This window comes from Onychomys torridus, chromosome 14 (assembly GCF_903995425.1).
Source record: "Onychomys torridus chromosome 14, mOncTor1.1, whole genome shotgun sequence".
Taxonomy (NCBI): Eukaryota; Metazoa; Chordata; class Mammalia; order Rodentia; family Cricetidae; genus Onychomys; species Onychomys torridus.
Genome location: NC_050456.1, coordinates 41,877,052 through 41,895,184, shown reverse-complemented (window position 1 = coordinate 41,895,184; position 18,133 = coordinate 41,877,052). Strand labels below are relative to the sequence as shown.

The 18,133-nt window shown below is 40.6% G+C and overlaps 1 protein-coding gene across 1 annotated transcript in view; it reads right to left on the bottom strand.

Moving 5' to 3' along the window:
• Positions 1 to 3,066: 3,066 nt before the first annotated feature.
• The window catches only part of Mnat1 (MNAT1 component of CDK activating kinase), a 169,547-nt gene continuing 154,480 nt past the window's right edge, over positions 3,067 to 18,133 (bottom strand). The window contains exon 8 of the mRNA XM_036206682.1: positions 3,067 to 3,495. Within this exon, the coding sequence (XP_036062575.1) occupies positions 3,375 to 3,495 (121 nt within the window). The 3' untranslated portion in view covers positions 3,067 to 3,374. The remainder of the gene's footprint in view (positions 3,496 to 18,133) is intronic.

Below are 18,133 nucleotides of genomic sequence, written 5' to 3'. Positions count from 1 at the left end.
ACACTGGGCTGGGGCTTCCCACATTAACTTGAAACAGTTCCTCCCACAGACGTGCCCACAGGCCAGCTCAATATAGACAATTCATCACTGACACTTTCTTCCTAGGTGATTTCTAGGTTGACATGAGAGCTAACCATCATAGTTGATATTGTATGTTCATGGGCCAAGACCAATATTTGAAGGCATTTGCCTATTTAAAGATAGTTGTAAAGTGTGTAGACCCTCATTGCAGATGATTAATCAATGTTAATTTTAATAACATGAAACAGACCTCCAATTAACATTATCATAAAAATTATGCTTAATTATATCTTGCCTTTTATCAATACAATTGTGGAAAGTTTTTTAATCTCATTATGAAAGTATCACATAATGCTCTTAATTTGTTACTTAGCCTGAAAGGCCTAAAATACTTGCTGTGTGCACCCCTGATCTAGAACATTCATTACAAACTTCAGAAGCCTGGCAGGCAGATGTAAATAAGAGAAGGCAGCCAACAATAATGGTGAGAAGCACAGGAAGTATCAGTGAACACATGGGTAAAATGGCAAGTATATGGGAGTGTAAGTCAAAGCCCTATTTGTCTATCTGTAAGCATCTAAATAGTCTGTTCTAAAACAACCCAGGTAACATAAACTGATACAGGCCACGAAGCACATGTAATACAGATTATGAAGCATAAATGATAATATAGGCTATCCATTCATATGTATAAAGTGGAAAGAACAGTCTCAATTTAGTTATCCTCTAACAGACAAAATATGCAATATGCTTATAAATGAAATTATAATGCTTGTAATTATAAGCATTTTATATATGCTTATATATTATATATGCTTGTAAAAAAAGAATATTTGTTGCAGGCGGTGGTGGGTCACGCCTTTAATCCCAGCACTTGGAAGGCAGAGGCAGGTGGATCTCTGACCATTACTGATGATTCCTAGTATATGGATTTTTGATGAATTCAGAAGAAAATAATAACTGGGATGTATATAACTGATGTACAATGTTTAAACTTTATTAGTATTTTGATGAGTTTTCTGTCACTTATTTGGGTTTTAAAATCAGTGTGTGGCACCTGTTGACAGCCCAAGACAGCTCCTGGGAACTTTTGGATGAGAGCCTTACTGAGTCACATGATTCCGGACCCCCACCAATGCATCTTGTAACGTGTGTGTGTATTGCAGACCATTATTATTTGTTACCACTAGAGCAGATCTTCTCAACCTGTGGGTCATGACCCCTTTGGGGAGTCCCATGACCCTTTCACAGGGGTCACCTAAGACCACTGGAAAACACAGAGATTTTCATGTGTTGAAGGGTCACAGCATTAGGAAGGTTGAGAACCACTGTTTTAGAGCATGCCTCTGGAGCCTTACAACTTGGGTTTGAATCTTGGCTCCACAGTTTTAAAGGTGTATGCTCCTGGCAAGTTCCTTTACATCTCTATCTGCTAAAACAGAGGAGATGATAATAGGGTTGTTGTAAGGATTAGAAAATACAGCCAGGCAGTGGTGGCGCACACCTTTAATCCCAGTAATCAGGAGGCAGAGGCAGGAGAATCTCTTGAGTTTGAGGCAGCCTGGTCTACACGGCGCAAGTTCCAGGACACCCAGGGATACACAGAGAAACCCTCTTAAAAAACCAAACCAAAACAACAACCACAACAAAAAGAAAATACATGAAGCACAAAGTACAGTGCATGCACAAAAGTTATAAAATGGCTTTCTGTACTAGTACTGCAGAACAGACACTTATGTAGATGAAAGACGTGTACTCTCTGCCTCTGGAAAGAACTCCTGGGGAGGGGGTGAGAAGGAAGTACAGATTCAGTTTAGGATATTCCCATTGCTTACTGACACACTCTTTTCCTATTTCATTTACCTAACAGCGTCAAGTAAGGATTTCTAAGGTAGATGCAAAACAAAGCTTGAAAGCCTTTGAAATGTTCATTGATTAGCTCATTACCTTTAGATACATTAATTTCTGCACCCAAGTGCAGCTAAGTCCTAACCATAGGTTCATTGTATCACTTCTTTCATCAGATTTACAGATTGGACTTAAAAGCATGAATTCTCAATTAGCAAAAACCTAATATAAGGAATATGATGTACACACTGCAAAGTGGTCAGCACTGGATTTGGATTAAGAACTAACCTGTGGTCTAATTCTAACTTTTTACTGATTTCCATGTATAGTCTTGGCTTGTTCCATGTCTTTGTTTTCTCATTTATCAAAGATGAGAAGTGTTGTGACCACTAGTAAAGAAGTGGGGTACCACAAGATGGACTGAAACAGATCCCCACTTAGTAAAATAAGATGGCACTGTTACAGATGACCGTTAAGCTCTAAGGTCACCACAAGTCGTGATTCATTTAGCTCTCCACCCATAGGATTAGCATCTGTTGTGACAGAGATCTGCTAGACAATTCTTCACTTTCCTTGAAAAATAATGGTTCTCATCCAGGGGCCTATGGACAGACTCGCACAAGGTTGGGATGCTATGTGTATCCATCCTATCCATGTCCAAACTCTAAGCAAAACCATGAGTACAATAAAACCCCTTGACATTTGGGTGGAAAACTACATCAGTCTACAATTTATGCAGAGAAATTTCACTTAAGTGGTGCCTTTTCCAGTCTCAACATCTCATCATAAAATGAGCTCACATTGGCAGTGAAAGGCGCCATTGATGTATTAAGTTTTACTGGCTCACTTCTTTGAATTTGTCATTAAAGCGGGTTAATGCCGGGGCTCCGGTTTATCAGGAGTGTGGCTCGCAGCTGGGAACCATATTAGGCTGGCCTCTCAGGCACTGCACAATGCAGGCCCTGAGTTTCTCAGGCCGAGAAGCGTCATCCCAGTCAGGCTCACTTGCCACAGCCTGCTGGCAGGAGGGGATATGGCCACTTGTCTGGACCACTATTGAGAAGACATTAGAAAAAAAAAAAAGAAGTTTTATAGGAAAAATATAGACTTGGATATTAACACTGAATGTCATAATAAAAAAGGCATTTGGAAACATGTTCCAGAAAAACACTATAAGAAGAGAAAAACCACAAAATGTACCATAAAGTCAAGCTTTATTTAAAAAAATGTGTATATGTCTGTCAAGTCCATACATAGGGAAATCCTTTATTCCTTTCCTGTGAGATGAGGGTCAATGCTTCAACCCCTCTCTGAAGAACAGAAGCAGAAGATAAAGCTCTTCCAGGAGTCTAGAGGCAGCACACTTCGCAGCCTCAGTCAGACTGGAAGAAACACCTGGGCACAGCGGCGAGAGGCGGCGCAGCCTGGGCAGCTGTGTGCTGGGATTTTACACATCTCTTTCTTGCAAGCTCCTTGGTTTGGCTCCCAGATCCAAATCTTATGGTTTATCTGGGCTGCCAGAAAAGCCCACTGAACGCATCCTGCAGTGCCCTGTGACAAGCCAGAGAGGAGATGTAGCCACCAGCAAGGTCCTGCGGAGAGGCGGCTCGGACGTGGTTTAAATACCTAGGAGCAAACAGAGTGTAGACTGATGTGAAAAACCTGTAAGTTGGTGCCTTTTTATAAAGCAAGTATAAAACTGGCCCAAATTTTAAGAGGAATTCTGACAGTTCAGGCTTTTATAAATGAACCTTTAAAAGGAAACATGCCAACTGTATACAGTGTCTAACTACTACTCAGCTACAAAGGACAGAGAAATCTAAGGATGGTCCTGAAGGATTATAACTCAAGTTTTGATGAAATATGAACATGTTCACTGTTCCACAGTTTCCAGTGCTGATTCGTTCTGCTGGCTGCTGTTTAGACGGCCAGGAATGCTGTCCTTTCCAGCATGCTCTTCATCAATACACATCGTGACATTATTATGCTACGAACATTTTTACAAATGCATTTGAAAGCAAACCCTTCAATACTGAAAAGAAATGGGGCAGGGGAGAGAGCACACAATAGTTCAAAATCACCTCAGTATCCCAGAACCATATTGTCTCCTTCCTTGCAGGAAAAGAAACTTAGAAATTACATGTGCAAGAAATCTGAGAGTAGGTATAGAAGAATTGAACTGATTTCAAAAGATAGGATAACAATGTTTCTTCAATTTCTCTTTATACCAATGAAGAATTTCTGCCTTCATAAAAATAGACAAAACAGGCCTTAAAAAATAAGACAATCCAACCAGACAAATGACTTGTCAGCATGACCATCACTGCTGAAGGAAAACGAGTATTTCCAGCCTCACTTTTATGTGTCTGTAGGAAGCCACAATGTCCCTGGAAACAAAGCTGCTTCAACCGCTTTCAGAATTACGGGTAGGACAGATGAATAAATCAGGAAGCAGGACGTTTTCATAGCTTGGAACCTTTTCTACTCATTCATTCAAACTTCCTGTGTGTCAAGATCTTAATGCATGAGCAACTTCTTATTTGTAATATAATAACAAGTCAGGTTTTTTGTTTGTATCTATGTTTAATAAGCATGTATGGTTAAAATATATATATGGCAGTTTAAGGGACCAAATAGAAGAAGCTTGTCAAATGAAACGGCCAAGCTCTTGGAATTGGCTATAATGTATTCACATTGCGCAGACCATGGTCTTAACTCTGATCTCTGCTTTTCTGCCAAAGTTGAAAGTCAAAGGAGAAATAAATGAATGCTTACTGAGCAACAATCTAAACTACGTGGGTAGTATACTTATAGCACACTGAGTTATTTACACATCTATCCTCACAACTTATACATGCTATATAGAATACTAGTAATGGATAGTCTATGTAATATAATTATACACATTATATACAACTAGGGTATCTTATGAAATGTCTATAAGTGAAAAATTGAAGGAATAAAATAAAATACTGATTATGTCATCATATATGTCTCTGAGAATGCATCCTAGTTCAGTAACTAACATCATTAAGGGTCACTGATGAAATCCAGGTAGGGCCTAAGGTTTCACAGGAATTACAGAGGACTTCATTAAATCTATCACATGACCACAAAGTTATTTTCTTAGTGCCCTCCCAGAACACAATAAAATGCCAGCTGTTAAGATTCTGATGGATATGGCTAGGTTTGGTGATGCACACTTTTAATCCCAGCACTCAGGAGGCAGAGGCAGGTGTATCTCTGAGTTCAAGGCCAGGCTGTCCACATAGCAAGTTCTAGGTCAGCCAGGCATACAAAGTGAGATCATGTCACAAAAGCCCAAAACAAACAAACAAACAAACAAACAAACAAACAAACAAACAAACCAAAAAAGGATTCCTACCAATAAAGAAACCAGGCAGGTGGTGAGTGACCTCAGAAAGGAAAACTCAACTCCTACCCCTGGAAACTCAGTGATAATGATCATCACACAAATAAGTAATAGTTTTATAGGAAAACTGAATTTAAATACTCCATTTGGACCAGATGATGGCACCTTCCTCTCCTCAGCTCCTCAAAAGAAAGGTGGCCTTCTGCTTCCATCAGTTCACACCCAGCAGAATACAAGCACCACAGTATAGGTCAACAGTCAGAGGGCAACTATCACCAATGGAATTGGTTTCATGGTTGTAATAAAAACCAATGTGCAGCGAACTATTGATTCATTGCATTTGGTCTGGCTTGCTTCTGGGAAAGTTGAGTCACACCATTTCTGGCTTGGCAGGTCCAGTATAAACTTGCAGTGTGCACACAGCTTTTTATATGTTATCCCGAGAAACCCGAAACAGCTGCACCGCTGGCAGGCAAGCGCAGGGCCAGGAAAATACCTAAAACAGTTGCATCTTCTAATTTATGACTGTGCACTGTTTCCATAAAGAGTATATAAAACAGTTCAGCTTTTATAAGGAAAATGTAATAAACAGTCATACTCATTGAGGCCATAAATGCATTTTTAAGAGTTTATCTAAAATGATTAATTAGTGTTTGAAAATAGTACTTCTTGAACACAGTCATAGTCCAAAGCAATGAGCAAATATTGTTAAATTTGAGTTATTGATGGTAGGTTGTATGATACTCACTGCCAAAATAAGTCAATTAAAATTTCTTTGCGTAGCACTGAAGGAAACGCATTTCCCTTCTCCAATCATTTACATTAAGCACGCCTGGGACAGAGGTCTTTAAGAGTGCTCCTATTTATATTGTTCTTTTTGATCTCGAGGGCTATACAAAACTTGTACTGTTAAGTGCTTCAAAATAGTTGAACCAAGGAAATCGGTATTGATTCTATTTAAAAATATGGTTCACTCTTACTATTCAGTTGTAGGATTTTGTTTCTAGGTGTTTTACTTCACTGTTTAAACCCTTTAATTATTGTGGTATGCCAAAGCATTTTAAGGATCTGTCACATTGAAACCAGACATCAAGAAGTTAGTTTCTGCCTACTCTCCACCTTCCTCCACACCCATGGCTATTCTTCTCTAATCATTAAAATGGCATTTCTTGGGGCTAGGGCAGAGGTCAGCATCATTTTATGTATAACTGATGTAACAAAACAAGGAAAGCATCTCCGGCAAACTCATTTCCAGAAGTCAGGTATTAGGGCCTGGACACATCAGCTCTATTTGGCCAACGCCAAGACGCTGCTTCTGCCTTTCCTTGTTTCTGCCTTTCCTGATGTATAAATCTTGTAAGTAGAAACTAGTGTGGGGTTGCTTACTTTGGTAGTATACCATTAGTTTTACTGAAAACAGACCAAATTCAGATAAAAAAAATCATTATTTTCTTAATAAAGCCTAACAGTATGTTTTCAAAAAAAAAAAACAAAAACGTGTGTAATATAATTCTTACACAAAGGACAGCTTGAACTTTAATTTATGCTCTGCCTAAAGTTGCCTTCCTTTGCCACTGTGCATCAGAATCACTAGTGGACTCTGGAGACGGAGGATGAAAAAGGAACAGTGGACCTCAGGGAAGAAAAGAGCTGGGCATTAGACTTGTGGTTTTCCTGGACTTCGATTAGCACGTCACTCTGCTCATTTTTAGCAGCTCTTATTCCCCAGCAGGCGGTATAATTTACACTTGGCTTCAGAGACTTCACATCTTCAGGTCCTGACACAGAGCAGTTCTGAGACCACCCTTACTACAGCCTTTTCCAAAAAGCCCTGCCCGGACCACTTAGCAGTCAGTTCCTCTGGTGCTTCTCAAACAGCGCCCTCAGGAAGGGGCAGCGCATGGAGGGCTCAGCACCGACACAAGCACCAGCCAGGGCCTTTCCTTGACAACCCCAGGACGATCTACAAGTTTCAGTGTTGAAAGAGAAATGAGTTCACATTAGCCACGCCTCTTGTAAACTACGAGCCCTGTGAAGAGTTACACCTGGGGCCGGTTCAAAGGAAGACAGGAAGGTAGTGAGCCCAGGGGAATGGGCCCTGCTCTTCAAAACCACAGTGAGCGCTCCTCAGGCCTTGTGTTTTGAGACAGTCTTCCTCCATTTCTAGGGCTGGCCTCAAACTACTGAGCTCAAGTCATCTTCCTGTCTACAGGCTCACTGCACTCTGCCAAGCTGCAGGGAACCCATTTGAAGTTTGTGTGCAATGCCATCGTGCATTAAACAGACCTGCCCCAAACAGTTCTGTGTTTCCGATGTCAAGACTAAGAGCTCTCAGAAGAGGACAGACTTCAACCCACAGGCTAGGATGTTACTTGGTGGTAGAACACTTGACTGCCACGTTCAAGGTTCTTGTTTCAATTCCAAGCACTATCCCCCTCTCAATAGTTAGCCATGGCTACACAATATTTTTACTGAACCAGGGAGAGAACTCTGTCAGCAAAGTGCATGCTAGGCAAGCCGAGGGCCCGGGTTCAACACCTGGCACACAGATAAAAAGGCTGGTGTGGTGGCCCATACTTACAATCCCTGTGCTAGGAAGGTCGAGAAAGGACGATCCGTGGAGCTCACTGGCCAGGCAACCTGGCTTAATTGGTGAACCAGGCCAATGTGAAACCTGTCTCAAAGGAGGTGGATGATATTCCTGTAGATAACACACTGGCCTCTACATGTACATGCAGGTGTACTTATGCCCACACACACACATGCAATACATTCACAAAAACATAATTAAAAAAAATCCCTGAGCAATAGGGTACTCAGACAACTACTGCTAAAATAAGGCATTCTAAAAACTAAATTAGCCTAATCACACAGTAGATAACAATGAATAGATAATTGTATAAGCCAATATAAATGGGGAAGGCACTACGATTCAGATACTATTCATAATTCTGCAGGTAGTTGATTAGAAAAACATAGGGCTTCATGAACTCTAAACAAAAACACTATAATGGAAACCACTTCCATAGACACTCATCACAGTACTCCTTATGGCCTAGCCATTGGATCAGGATGCAAGGTGAATAAGCTAAATAGTAAAGCTGCCTCACAATTATACCAACATACTCAAGAACAAAGACAGAAAGTATGCCAGATGCTTGACATCTGAACAGTGAGGCTTAGATATGGAAATTAAAGACTGTATGATATCCACATATACACCAGGATTTACCATTCACACGCCACAACAATACATAGAGTCTAACTTCAGCTGAAGTAAACCACTGTGAATCAGTTCTGACACTATTAGCAGTAGACCATGAATGATGACAAAGGCCCCCTGTGGTGCTACACACCTGCAATCCAGCCTTTGGGAATCTAAGACAACCGCTCGCTTCCATATCTCCTCACCAAGATAGATTCTTACCCCTCTGGAACCATGAGCCAGACAAATTCTTCCTCTACAAGCTGCCTCAGCCCTGGTGTTTAGCACAGCAACAGAAAGGTAATGAATGCAGGCACTATAAAATAAACTTGGATAAAGTCAGCAATCTACGCAACAGCCAACAGACCAAGTGATTTTTGATAAATATTGAAAATACTTCACAAAGTCAGGAGGTATTTATAAAAAACAAATTGTTACATATTTGGCTAATTTTAGTATAAGATCTCCAACTTGAAACTGTAGACAGAACAAAACTCCATACGTAAGATACATACAACGTTCTATCATACAAATAAATCTACCAGGATTGAGCAGCTTGGGCTGCAAAGTGAATCCCAACTATTCTGGGCTACATCTCAAGAACAGAACGGAACAATAAACTGAGCCTAAAGCACACAGATGGTCAAGATCTGGAATAAGAACAACGCTGACAATGAGATGGCCTGTGCACAGAGGAAGGAGAAGCAGTCGGAAGGTAACCAAGGTAACAACCTAACCTTTGAAGTGACGTGTGCAAAGGAAGCACCAGGTCTCAGAACATGGGACAGATGCAGTCTGGTACTATGTAGCAAGCGCCAAGGGCTTGGGGTAAAGCCATACATAGCCTGCCTGCCATATATAATGTACAGAGAGAATAATCCTTATGCTCTCAAGAAGGAAAACTATACTTTGCGAGGCTATTCTTTGATTAAAGAATGTTATTGTGTTGTATTTCATTATTAGTTATTATGTAATCATTTACCTAATTTATAAATAAAATTATCATGTATACATATACATAGATGTATATGTAATGAGATTATATATGCATATGTGACAGAAAGTAAGCCAAATAAACTCTGCCTTCTATCAGCTGCCTTGGACACAAGTCTCCTGTCACAACATGCCAAAGGCTGGATTGCAGGTGTGCAGCACCACAGGGGCCTTCAACGTCGTTCATGGACAACAGTCAAGTGTCAGAACTGACATACATTATGCACATCCCATTACAGTCTTTTCATGATTACCAAATTATTCTTCTCTGGACAAAGGTCTACATGACTCTCATATATGGAGACACTAATTGGCTCCAGGCTCTACGAAGAATCAGCTCCAGATTCCTCAGCCTACCATTCATGGTCTATTATACTCGACTCCAATTCACATTTCCAAACATATTTCCAATTAATCATCTCCATTATCCTGAAGCAAAGCCAAAGGCCATCAGGAAGTGTTCTGTTACTCTGTTAAAGCCTCCCAACTTCCCCTCTATACCCTTACTCATGACGTCTCCCTGTCTTGGAATCTTAGAGAGTAACTTTGCTATAACACTACCACAGTTCAAGTGTCAGTCACTCAGTTCTGAACAAATACAAGAAGCATCCCTGACCCCCCCCCAAATGACTATAATAACAACAAATCAAATAAAGCAATCTTTAAGAAGTGTTTTGAATTATGTCTTTGGGGGTATGCACATGAGCTTGGTGTCCACAGATGCCAGCCAGAAAGGGGCATTAATCCTGGAGCTGGAGTTACAGGTGGTTGTGAGGCATCATTAATGGTTACAGTGAACTGAACTCTGGTCCTTTGCAATAGTAATAACAAGATTTTAGCCATCTCTCCAGTCCCCAAGTAAAATAATCTTAAAAGAAATCTTTCAGGTACCAGAATTACACTAGACGTCAAAATACGGACAGTTAACGTCCTAGCCGAGGTCTGGCTTTCTAACCATTGTAGACCACATCCACTCTCCACAGGGAGACAGAAGACAGGCCTCAGGCCTATCAGAGGAAAGGCTGGGACTGGCCTTGGCTCTCCACATATAACCTATCTCTATAAACTCAGGTCTGATCTGTGAAGCCAATTGTAGAAAAGATGCACGCAGCAGCCACAGGCAGCCACAGGCAGCTGGTAATGAAGCTTGTAGCTCACCTAGGGCTGGAGGGAAACAACAGCCAAGGCTGCCTCACCTCCATGAATTTGGACCAACTGGTCCTGATGCAGCAGCGCACCGGATTCTGGCAGAATCAAAGGTGAGTGTCTGTGAGGAGGGACTGTGAACAGATATCTGTTTCAGGCTGGACACCCAAGGCCTGTGGAAAACTATTCCCACTAACAAGAGGTTCACAGAGATAACAAAAACAATGTCACTTGTGGCAATAAAAACAAACACAAAAGATACAGTAAGTATGGATGGCAACCAGAACCACAGGTCAGAGAATAATCTGAGAGAAACAGAGGGGTATTTCATGTCAAAAAGAGATGAAGAAATAGACATCAAAAGCTGACAGAAGTACAAGGTAAAAAAAAAATAGGTATTTAAAAAATTAATACAAAGCCTTTACTTAAAAAACAAACAAACAAACAAACAAACAAACCCAAGCAGCTCAAATAACAAGTGAAGCAGGAGGTTACCCACAGATGGAGAGAAAATGAATTGAAATAGAAACAGAGAACACAGACTATAACAAAGCTTAAACCATGAAGATGGACAATACAAGTCAAGGTGAAAGCACCATTAAAGAGCTGCTTCAGCAAGGACATGCATCCAACACAAGACAGGACCAAGGGGCCAAGCGTGACCCCACAGAAGGAACTTAACGGGACCAAAGCAGCAAGAGAATCGGAAGTGTGGGGCTCAGCTTTCTGCAGGTGTTTCTTCAAGAGGAGGACAGTAACTTTAGAGACTTAGAGAACAGCATTCACTAATTCTGGACGGCAGGAGTAGTGCAGGCCTTTGCTCTTACCCTCTGTATTCTAGTGTTCAAAATACTCAGCAACTCTTCAGGTTATTATACCCTGCTAGGTTGTCTAGGTAGAATCACTACTTTGCTACTCTGAATTCACAAAACACTTTTATCTCTACCTCTCTTGTGTGCATGACTATATGTAAATATTATACATCCCATTCTAGCAAGCTGCTTGGTAATAAGACAGATATTTACTCACTCACCACTCATCATTTGGGTGAGAGGGGAATAAAGGAAGAGAGAGCTAAGTGGAGAAGGGGATGGGGCAGTAGAGCAGAGGGGCTGGGGGAGGACAACACTAAGTATATCTGAAAAATCATATGGAAACCTACTATTGCACACACACACACACACACACACACACACACACACACACACACACTTAACTGTTTATCCTACATAGGGGGTAATGCCATGGGTTACCAAAGTAAAAAGCCCAACATCAGATGTGAGATACTTCCCCTCAAATTGTTCATCAAGGGGGCTCCAGAAACCCACCCCAAATAATACACACTTACCATTGCTCTGGTTTCCTACCAGAACTTGATGGTAAGTCTTTATTGTTGAAGACACTTTGGTCAAGGAAAAAAAATCAAGCTGTTGCTGACTGAAAAGATTGCTCACTGCTGGCTGGCTTTCCTAATACCAGAGGTACTATTATACACATTCTGGGGCAGGGGATGTGGGAGTAATCAACAATCCTACCCAACTGTGAACCCTGAAAGCTACAATAATGATCAGGCAGTTAGGCCTCTAGGCACAATAGTCACTTGAATGTTATGGGGGCAAACAAGGATTTTTTGATTGGACTTAAGGCCTACTCTACAGAAAGAAACACACGCCTGGTACTATTATACCACGATACTATATTATTGTACCATGGGAAGTCATAGGCCTCATGGGTAACCCTTCTACTATTATTTTGTTAAATGGACATAGTATCAAACTACCCTTTAAATAAGTATGTCTATATCCATAGATTACTACACCTCTCGGTCCTCATCAAAGAAATTTCTTTGTGTAGTGGATGGTGGTTAACATAGAAACTCACAACTGGTCAAAGTGTGGAGAAGAAGTGTCTGTGGCATGTTCAGCCTTAAATAGACAAATTCACAGTCCCTCCACACAAAGCTCAGAGGATGTCATCCAACAAGGAGCAGAAAGATTTTAGGAACCAGAAGCATGAAGGAATAGAGCAAAAATAGTGGCTCTGGCCATCGGAAGGCTGATGTGCTCATGAACTCATGGCAGCTGGGCCTGCATGCACACGACAAAGCCAATCAACTTTCATGCATGAGGAAAAGGGTCACAACAAGCTCTACCCCACCTGAGGAGCTAATGACAGCTGGTGGTGTCTGCAGGCTGTCTGAAGAGCTGTGGCCCCCGATAGACACACCATGCTCAGCTGATGGACCCTCACCCACAGGCGGCACAGACTGGACTCGGTGGGCTAATTTAAAAAAAAAAAAAAAAAAAAGAGGATGTGAAGTTGGGAGGGCAGGGACCAGGAGAGTGGGTATGGAAGGAGCTGGGAAGAAAAATAGGGACACATATGAACAAATACATTGTAGGTATCTACAAAGTTCACAAGAATTAAAAATAAAAATATTTTTAAACAATCATCCTTTTTTAGCTGGAATTTAAACATATCAGGGCTTTGGTTAGCAAAGATACAGGCATAAATTATGGCCATGATTAACAGCTGACAGATTATAAAACAAGAAAGGAAGAAAAAAATTATCACTAGCAACTGTAAAGCTGGGGAAAAGGCAGAAATGCACTAGATTTCTGGAAATCAGGGGACACCCTAATAAAGACATGAAATGGGTGGAACACGGTGTAAAATTATTTCCTTCAAGATGTAAATACGTTTTCTTCATTATGTATATTTAAAACCCTTTAGATTTTAATTTATTCTGCCATGTAAGCTAATCTAACTACATTCATCAAAACTTTTAAGCTAAAAATGCATAGCATGATGTGATACAACTATGGATACAAAGACAAACAAGACAGCCAGGAGGGGCTAGAACAGCCAAAGGGAGAGAGCAATGTTTTCATTCCAAGCCCTATCCTAGCTCTTCTTCATACTCTGAAATCTCGTGATGGCAACGACTTGGATAAGACAACAGAAAAGAAGGAAAGGCAATATCAAGCAAAGAAAATAACTGATGCTTACTCTTAACAACTCTATTTTTCATTAAGTAAAAACAAGATCCTCAAACAGGGAACTCTCCGAAAGAGCAATGGCAGCAGACAAACGTGAAAAGGCTTCAAGTGTGCCAGCGGAGTGCACAGCAAGTGTAAATGGTGCCGTCTGATGAAGGCGCGCTTTAATACTTACACACTCAAAACTTGCACCCTTCCAAGAGTAAAACCAAAACATCACTCGGGGAAAGGGAGTCTCTGCCTATGATCAGTTCTGATGTGCCAACGTCAGCAATGGCCCAAATGCAGCTTTGCTGGGGCAGGGTGTGTGAACAGACGAGTCACTTAATGAGCTAAATATCATTTGAGACAAAATTTTCATGTGTAAAAAAAATATTTTCCTCTTATTTTAAAAATTATACCATTGCTTTTGTGTTCTATTTTGTTTCCAGATTACATTTTTTCTGGCAGTGCCTTGAAACTACACACATGTTATATAATATCATTTTTACAGCGCCCTCTAATAAGTTCCATATGACTTTTGCATCTGGGCCAGTTAAATTCTTTTTGTCAACTTGACACAAGCAACAGTCATCTGGGAAGAGGAACCTCAACCCAGAAACATGTCTCCATCCGATTAGACTGCAGGCAGGTTTGTGGGGGCACTTTCTTGATGTGGGAGGGCTCAGTCCACTGTGGGTGGTGCCATCCCCAGGCAGGTGGTCCTGGGTTATAGGAAAAAGCAAGCTGTGTGAGCCATGGTGAACAGACTTGCAAGCAGCTTCCCTTCTCCACGGCATCTGTTTCAAATCCTGCCTCCAAATTTCTGCACTGGGCTTCTGCTTTATTTCCCTTCATGATGGGTTGCAATCTGGGAGATGAAATAAACCTCTTCTTTTCCAAACTACTTTTGGTCATGGTCTTTATCACAGCTACAGAAGAAAGTGAATTAGGACACCATCCAAATCATGAATTTAAAAATTTTGATTTTACAGAATGTGCTTCAATACATTATAGATGTCTTGTAGTTTAAAACGTAGATGCTTTATTCCATTACTCTAAAAGGTTAAATGATATAAAACTGCTATTTCCTCAAATGACATTTTGAATGGCATGTTACCGAACTCTTCTGGCAGCTGGATTCTCTACATTGTTTACCATGGTCTAGCTGGCTGAGTCTGCCCGATCTCCCCTTCTGTGTACCCTTCCCAATGCCCCCACAAAGGTTTAGTCCTGGTCCCAAACCAGTGCCCCAGCTAGCCACCTCTGCCTACACCACTCCCAAACTCTAGGCTTCCACCAGGCCTTCCCTGATTGCTCAAAACCTACCAGTCCCTCCAACCTCCCTGCTTAGCCAGATCCTGCATATCCTTTGACAGGGTCTGGCCAGGTGAATCTACCTGACTCTACCCTCCATGCTCCCTCCCTATCTCCTAAATCTACCACCAAATTCCAGGCTTAGATGAGGACACACATCCTGCACACCAGGCCATCCCCCTGTGTCCATCTGATTTTAGTCTACCTAAGCCATGTTCAACGTTTAGGCCAAACTGGCCTGCATATCCTATGTTCTACCCCAACCTGTTCTTTCCATAACAGACACAGAACTAATAGAAGAATGCCACATGGCCATATGTCATCGAAAAAATACAAACAGTATGAAAAATCACCTCAGCTGAATCCATCAGTACTACAGAAATGCTCACCAATGAGAATTACTTCAGTGCCAGGCGGTGGTGGCACACACCTTTAATCCCAGCACTGGGGAGACAGAGGCAGGCCTGGTTTATAGAGCTTAAGAGAAGAAGAGGAAGAAGAGGAGGAGCAGGAGGAGCAGGAGGAGGAGGAGAAGAACGAGGAGGAAAGAAAGACAGACAGACAGAAAGAGAAGAATTCAAGGGGTTTAAAGAAGACACCAAGAAACAGCTCAAAGAACTTAAAGAGTACAAACACCTGAATGATACCCCCAAAATTACAAACATAAGGCTGATGGAAATCATGAAGACAGTACAGAATTTGAAAATGGAACTCAATAAAGAATTAAAATCAGCGAAGAGGATTCAAGCTGAAGTGAGGACAGACTTGAAAACCCTACTTACACAACTAGAAACTCAGGGAAAGAACTCCTTACAAACAGAACGGATCAAGCAGAAGACAGAATGCTAGAATTCAAAGATAAAGCAGAAGTTCTAAACAAAACAGGAAAGAACATGCAATGAACTGTAAAAACACAGGAAAGGACATACAGGAAACGTGGGACACCATGAAAAGACCAAACCGTCTATGTCCAGGCAAAGATGAAGTCAATGACACAGAGCAGATCCTCCACACAGAAGAAAAGGTCCCTCAAAGTAAGGAAAGACATACCCACATAGAACCCCAGATAGACAAGACCAGAAAAGACACTCCCTGCAGCATTAGCAGAGTTAAAATACTAAACGTATAGAACAAAGAAGAATGTTGAAGCTGCCAGAGAAAAACCACAAGTCACATGTGAAGGAAACCCCATCAGAGTAACAGCTGATTTATCGCTGGAAACTTTGAGAGCCAGAAGAGCTTGGAGAAACGCATTCCAAGTCCTAAAGGCCATAACAGCCAACATAGACTGATGTACCCAGAAATACTATATTCCATATTTGAAGGAGAAAGAAAAACTTTTTATGATAGAAACAGCCTAGAAAAATTTACACCCAACAGATCAAACCTAAAGAAAATACAGGAGGTGATATTTGGGGCTGAAAAGAGGAATGAACGATGCCAGGAGACTATAGAAGGAGAAATAAAACCATAATTACTGAAACACAAAGTACCACTGAGAGCACAAAAGCCACCAGCAAAACTCAACAACTCAATGACTGTAATCAAAACACACCTTTCAGTAATAACTTTAAATATTAACAGTTTCAATTCTCCAATCAAAGGACACAGGCTGGCTGAATGCATTAAGAAACAAACTGCATCTATCTGCTATTTATGGGAATTACAGCTTTAACGACAGGCTCCGCCTCTGAGTGTAAGGATGGACAAAAGTACCGCAATCAAACAAATGGCACCAGACAGCAAGCATGCATCGCTAGTCAAAGGTATTTCAGATTAACATTTCCCAGAGGAGATATACAAGGACACTTTATTCTAATAAAGAGAACAATTTGCCAAGAAGACATTACTATCCTAAACATATATTTACCAAACTCTGGTGCACACAATTTCATAAAAGTGTACTAGTAGAATTAAAAATGCAGATTACCATAAATCCATTAATAGGTGATTTGAATACCCTACTTTCTCTAATAAACAGGTTATCTGAGCAAAAAGTAAACAGAGAAACATCAGAATTAAGTGACATCATATACTAAATGGACTTAATAGATTATAGAATATTCTACCCAGAGACATAAGAATTGGCATTCTACTCAGAGGCCCACAGAAGCTTCTCTAAAACAGACCACATCCTGGGACACAAAACAAATCTTTACAAATTCAGAAAAATTCAAATAACATCTGGTATCCTATCTAACCCACAACACAATAAAAAAAAATTAACAGCAAACAAATCTCTAGTAAGTGCACAAGCTCAGGGGGATTAAACTGTTCGTTACTAAATGATGAATGAGTCAAAAAGAAATCAAGAGGAAAATTGTCCTAGAACAAATTAAAATGGAAATGCAACAAAACAAAGCCTCTGGGACACACTGACAGCAGTCCTGTTAGGGAAATGTATAGTGTGTCTACATTGAAAAATCAGAAAGAACACGAACAAATGACTTAATGGTGCAATGCAAACATTTGGAAACACAAGAACAAACAAAACCCAAACCCTGTAGACACCATGAAATAATAAAAATCAGAGCTGAAGTCAATGAAAGAGAAACAAAATAATACAGAGAACCAATGAGTCTAAGTGCTGGTTCTTCAAGGAGATAAACAAGAATGACAGGCTCTTGGCCCAACTAACCAAAAAAAAAAAAAAAAAAAAAAAGGCAGGCAGGACCCAAATGAACAGAAGCAGAAATGAACGCAGAAGCTGTACACCAGACAGCAAGGAGATTCAGAATACTGTAAGTGAATATTTTAAAAACATGTATTTTATTAAGTTGGAAAACCTAAAGGAAATGAATAAATTTCTAGTATCAGACAAACCACAAAAATTAAATCAAGAAGCTACCAATAATTATATCGATCCATAACACATGAGGAGATCGAAACAGTAACAAAAAGCTTTCAACTAAAACAGTCCAGGATCAGATGGAGTCACAGGAAAATTCGACGATCTATAGAGCTAGTCCTTCTTAAACTATTCAAAAAATATAAAGAGAAGGAACACTCCCAAATTCCTTCTAGTTGTATCCCTCTTAATACTGAAACGAGAAGATGACCATAACAAAAGAAAACAACAGTCCAGTATCCCCAATGAACACAGATCCAAAAATGCTCAGTAAAAATACCTGCAAACTGAACACTGACATTCAGCAAAAAGGGTATCTGCTATGACTAAGCTGGCTTTATCCTGGCGATGGAGGGTGGTTCAACACACTCGAGTTAATAAATGTAACAAACCACAGATGGACT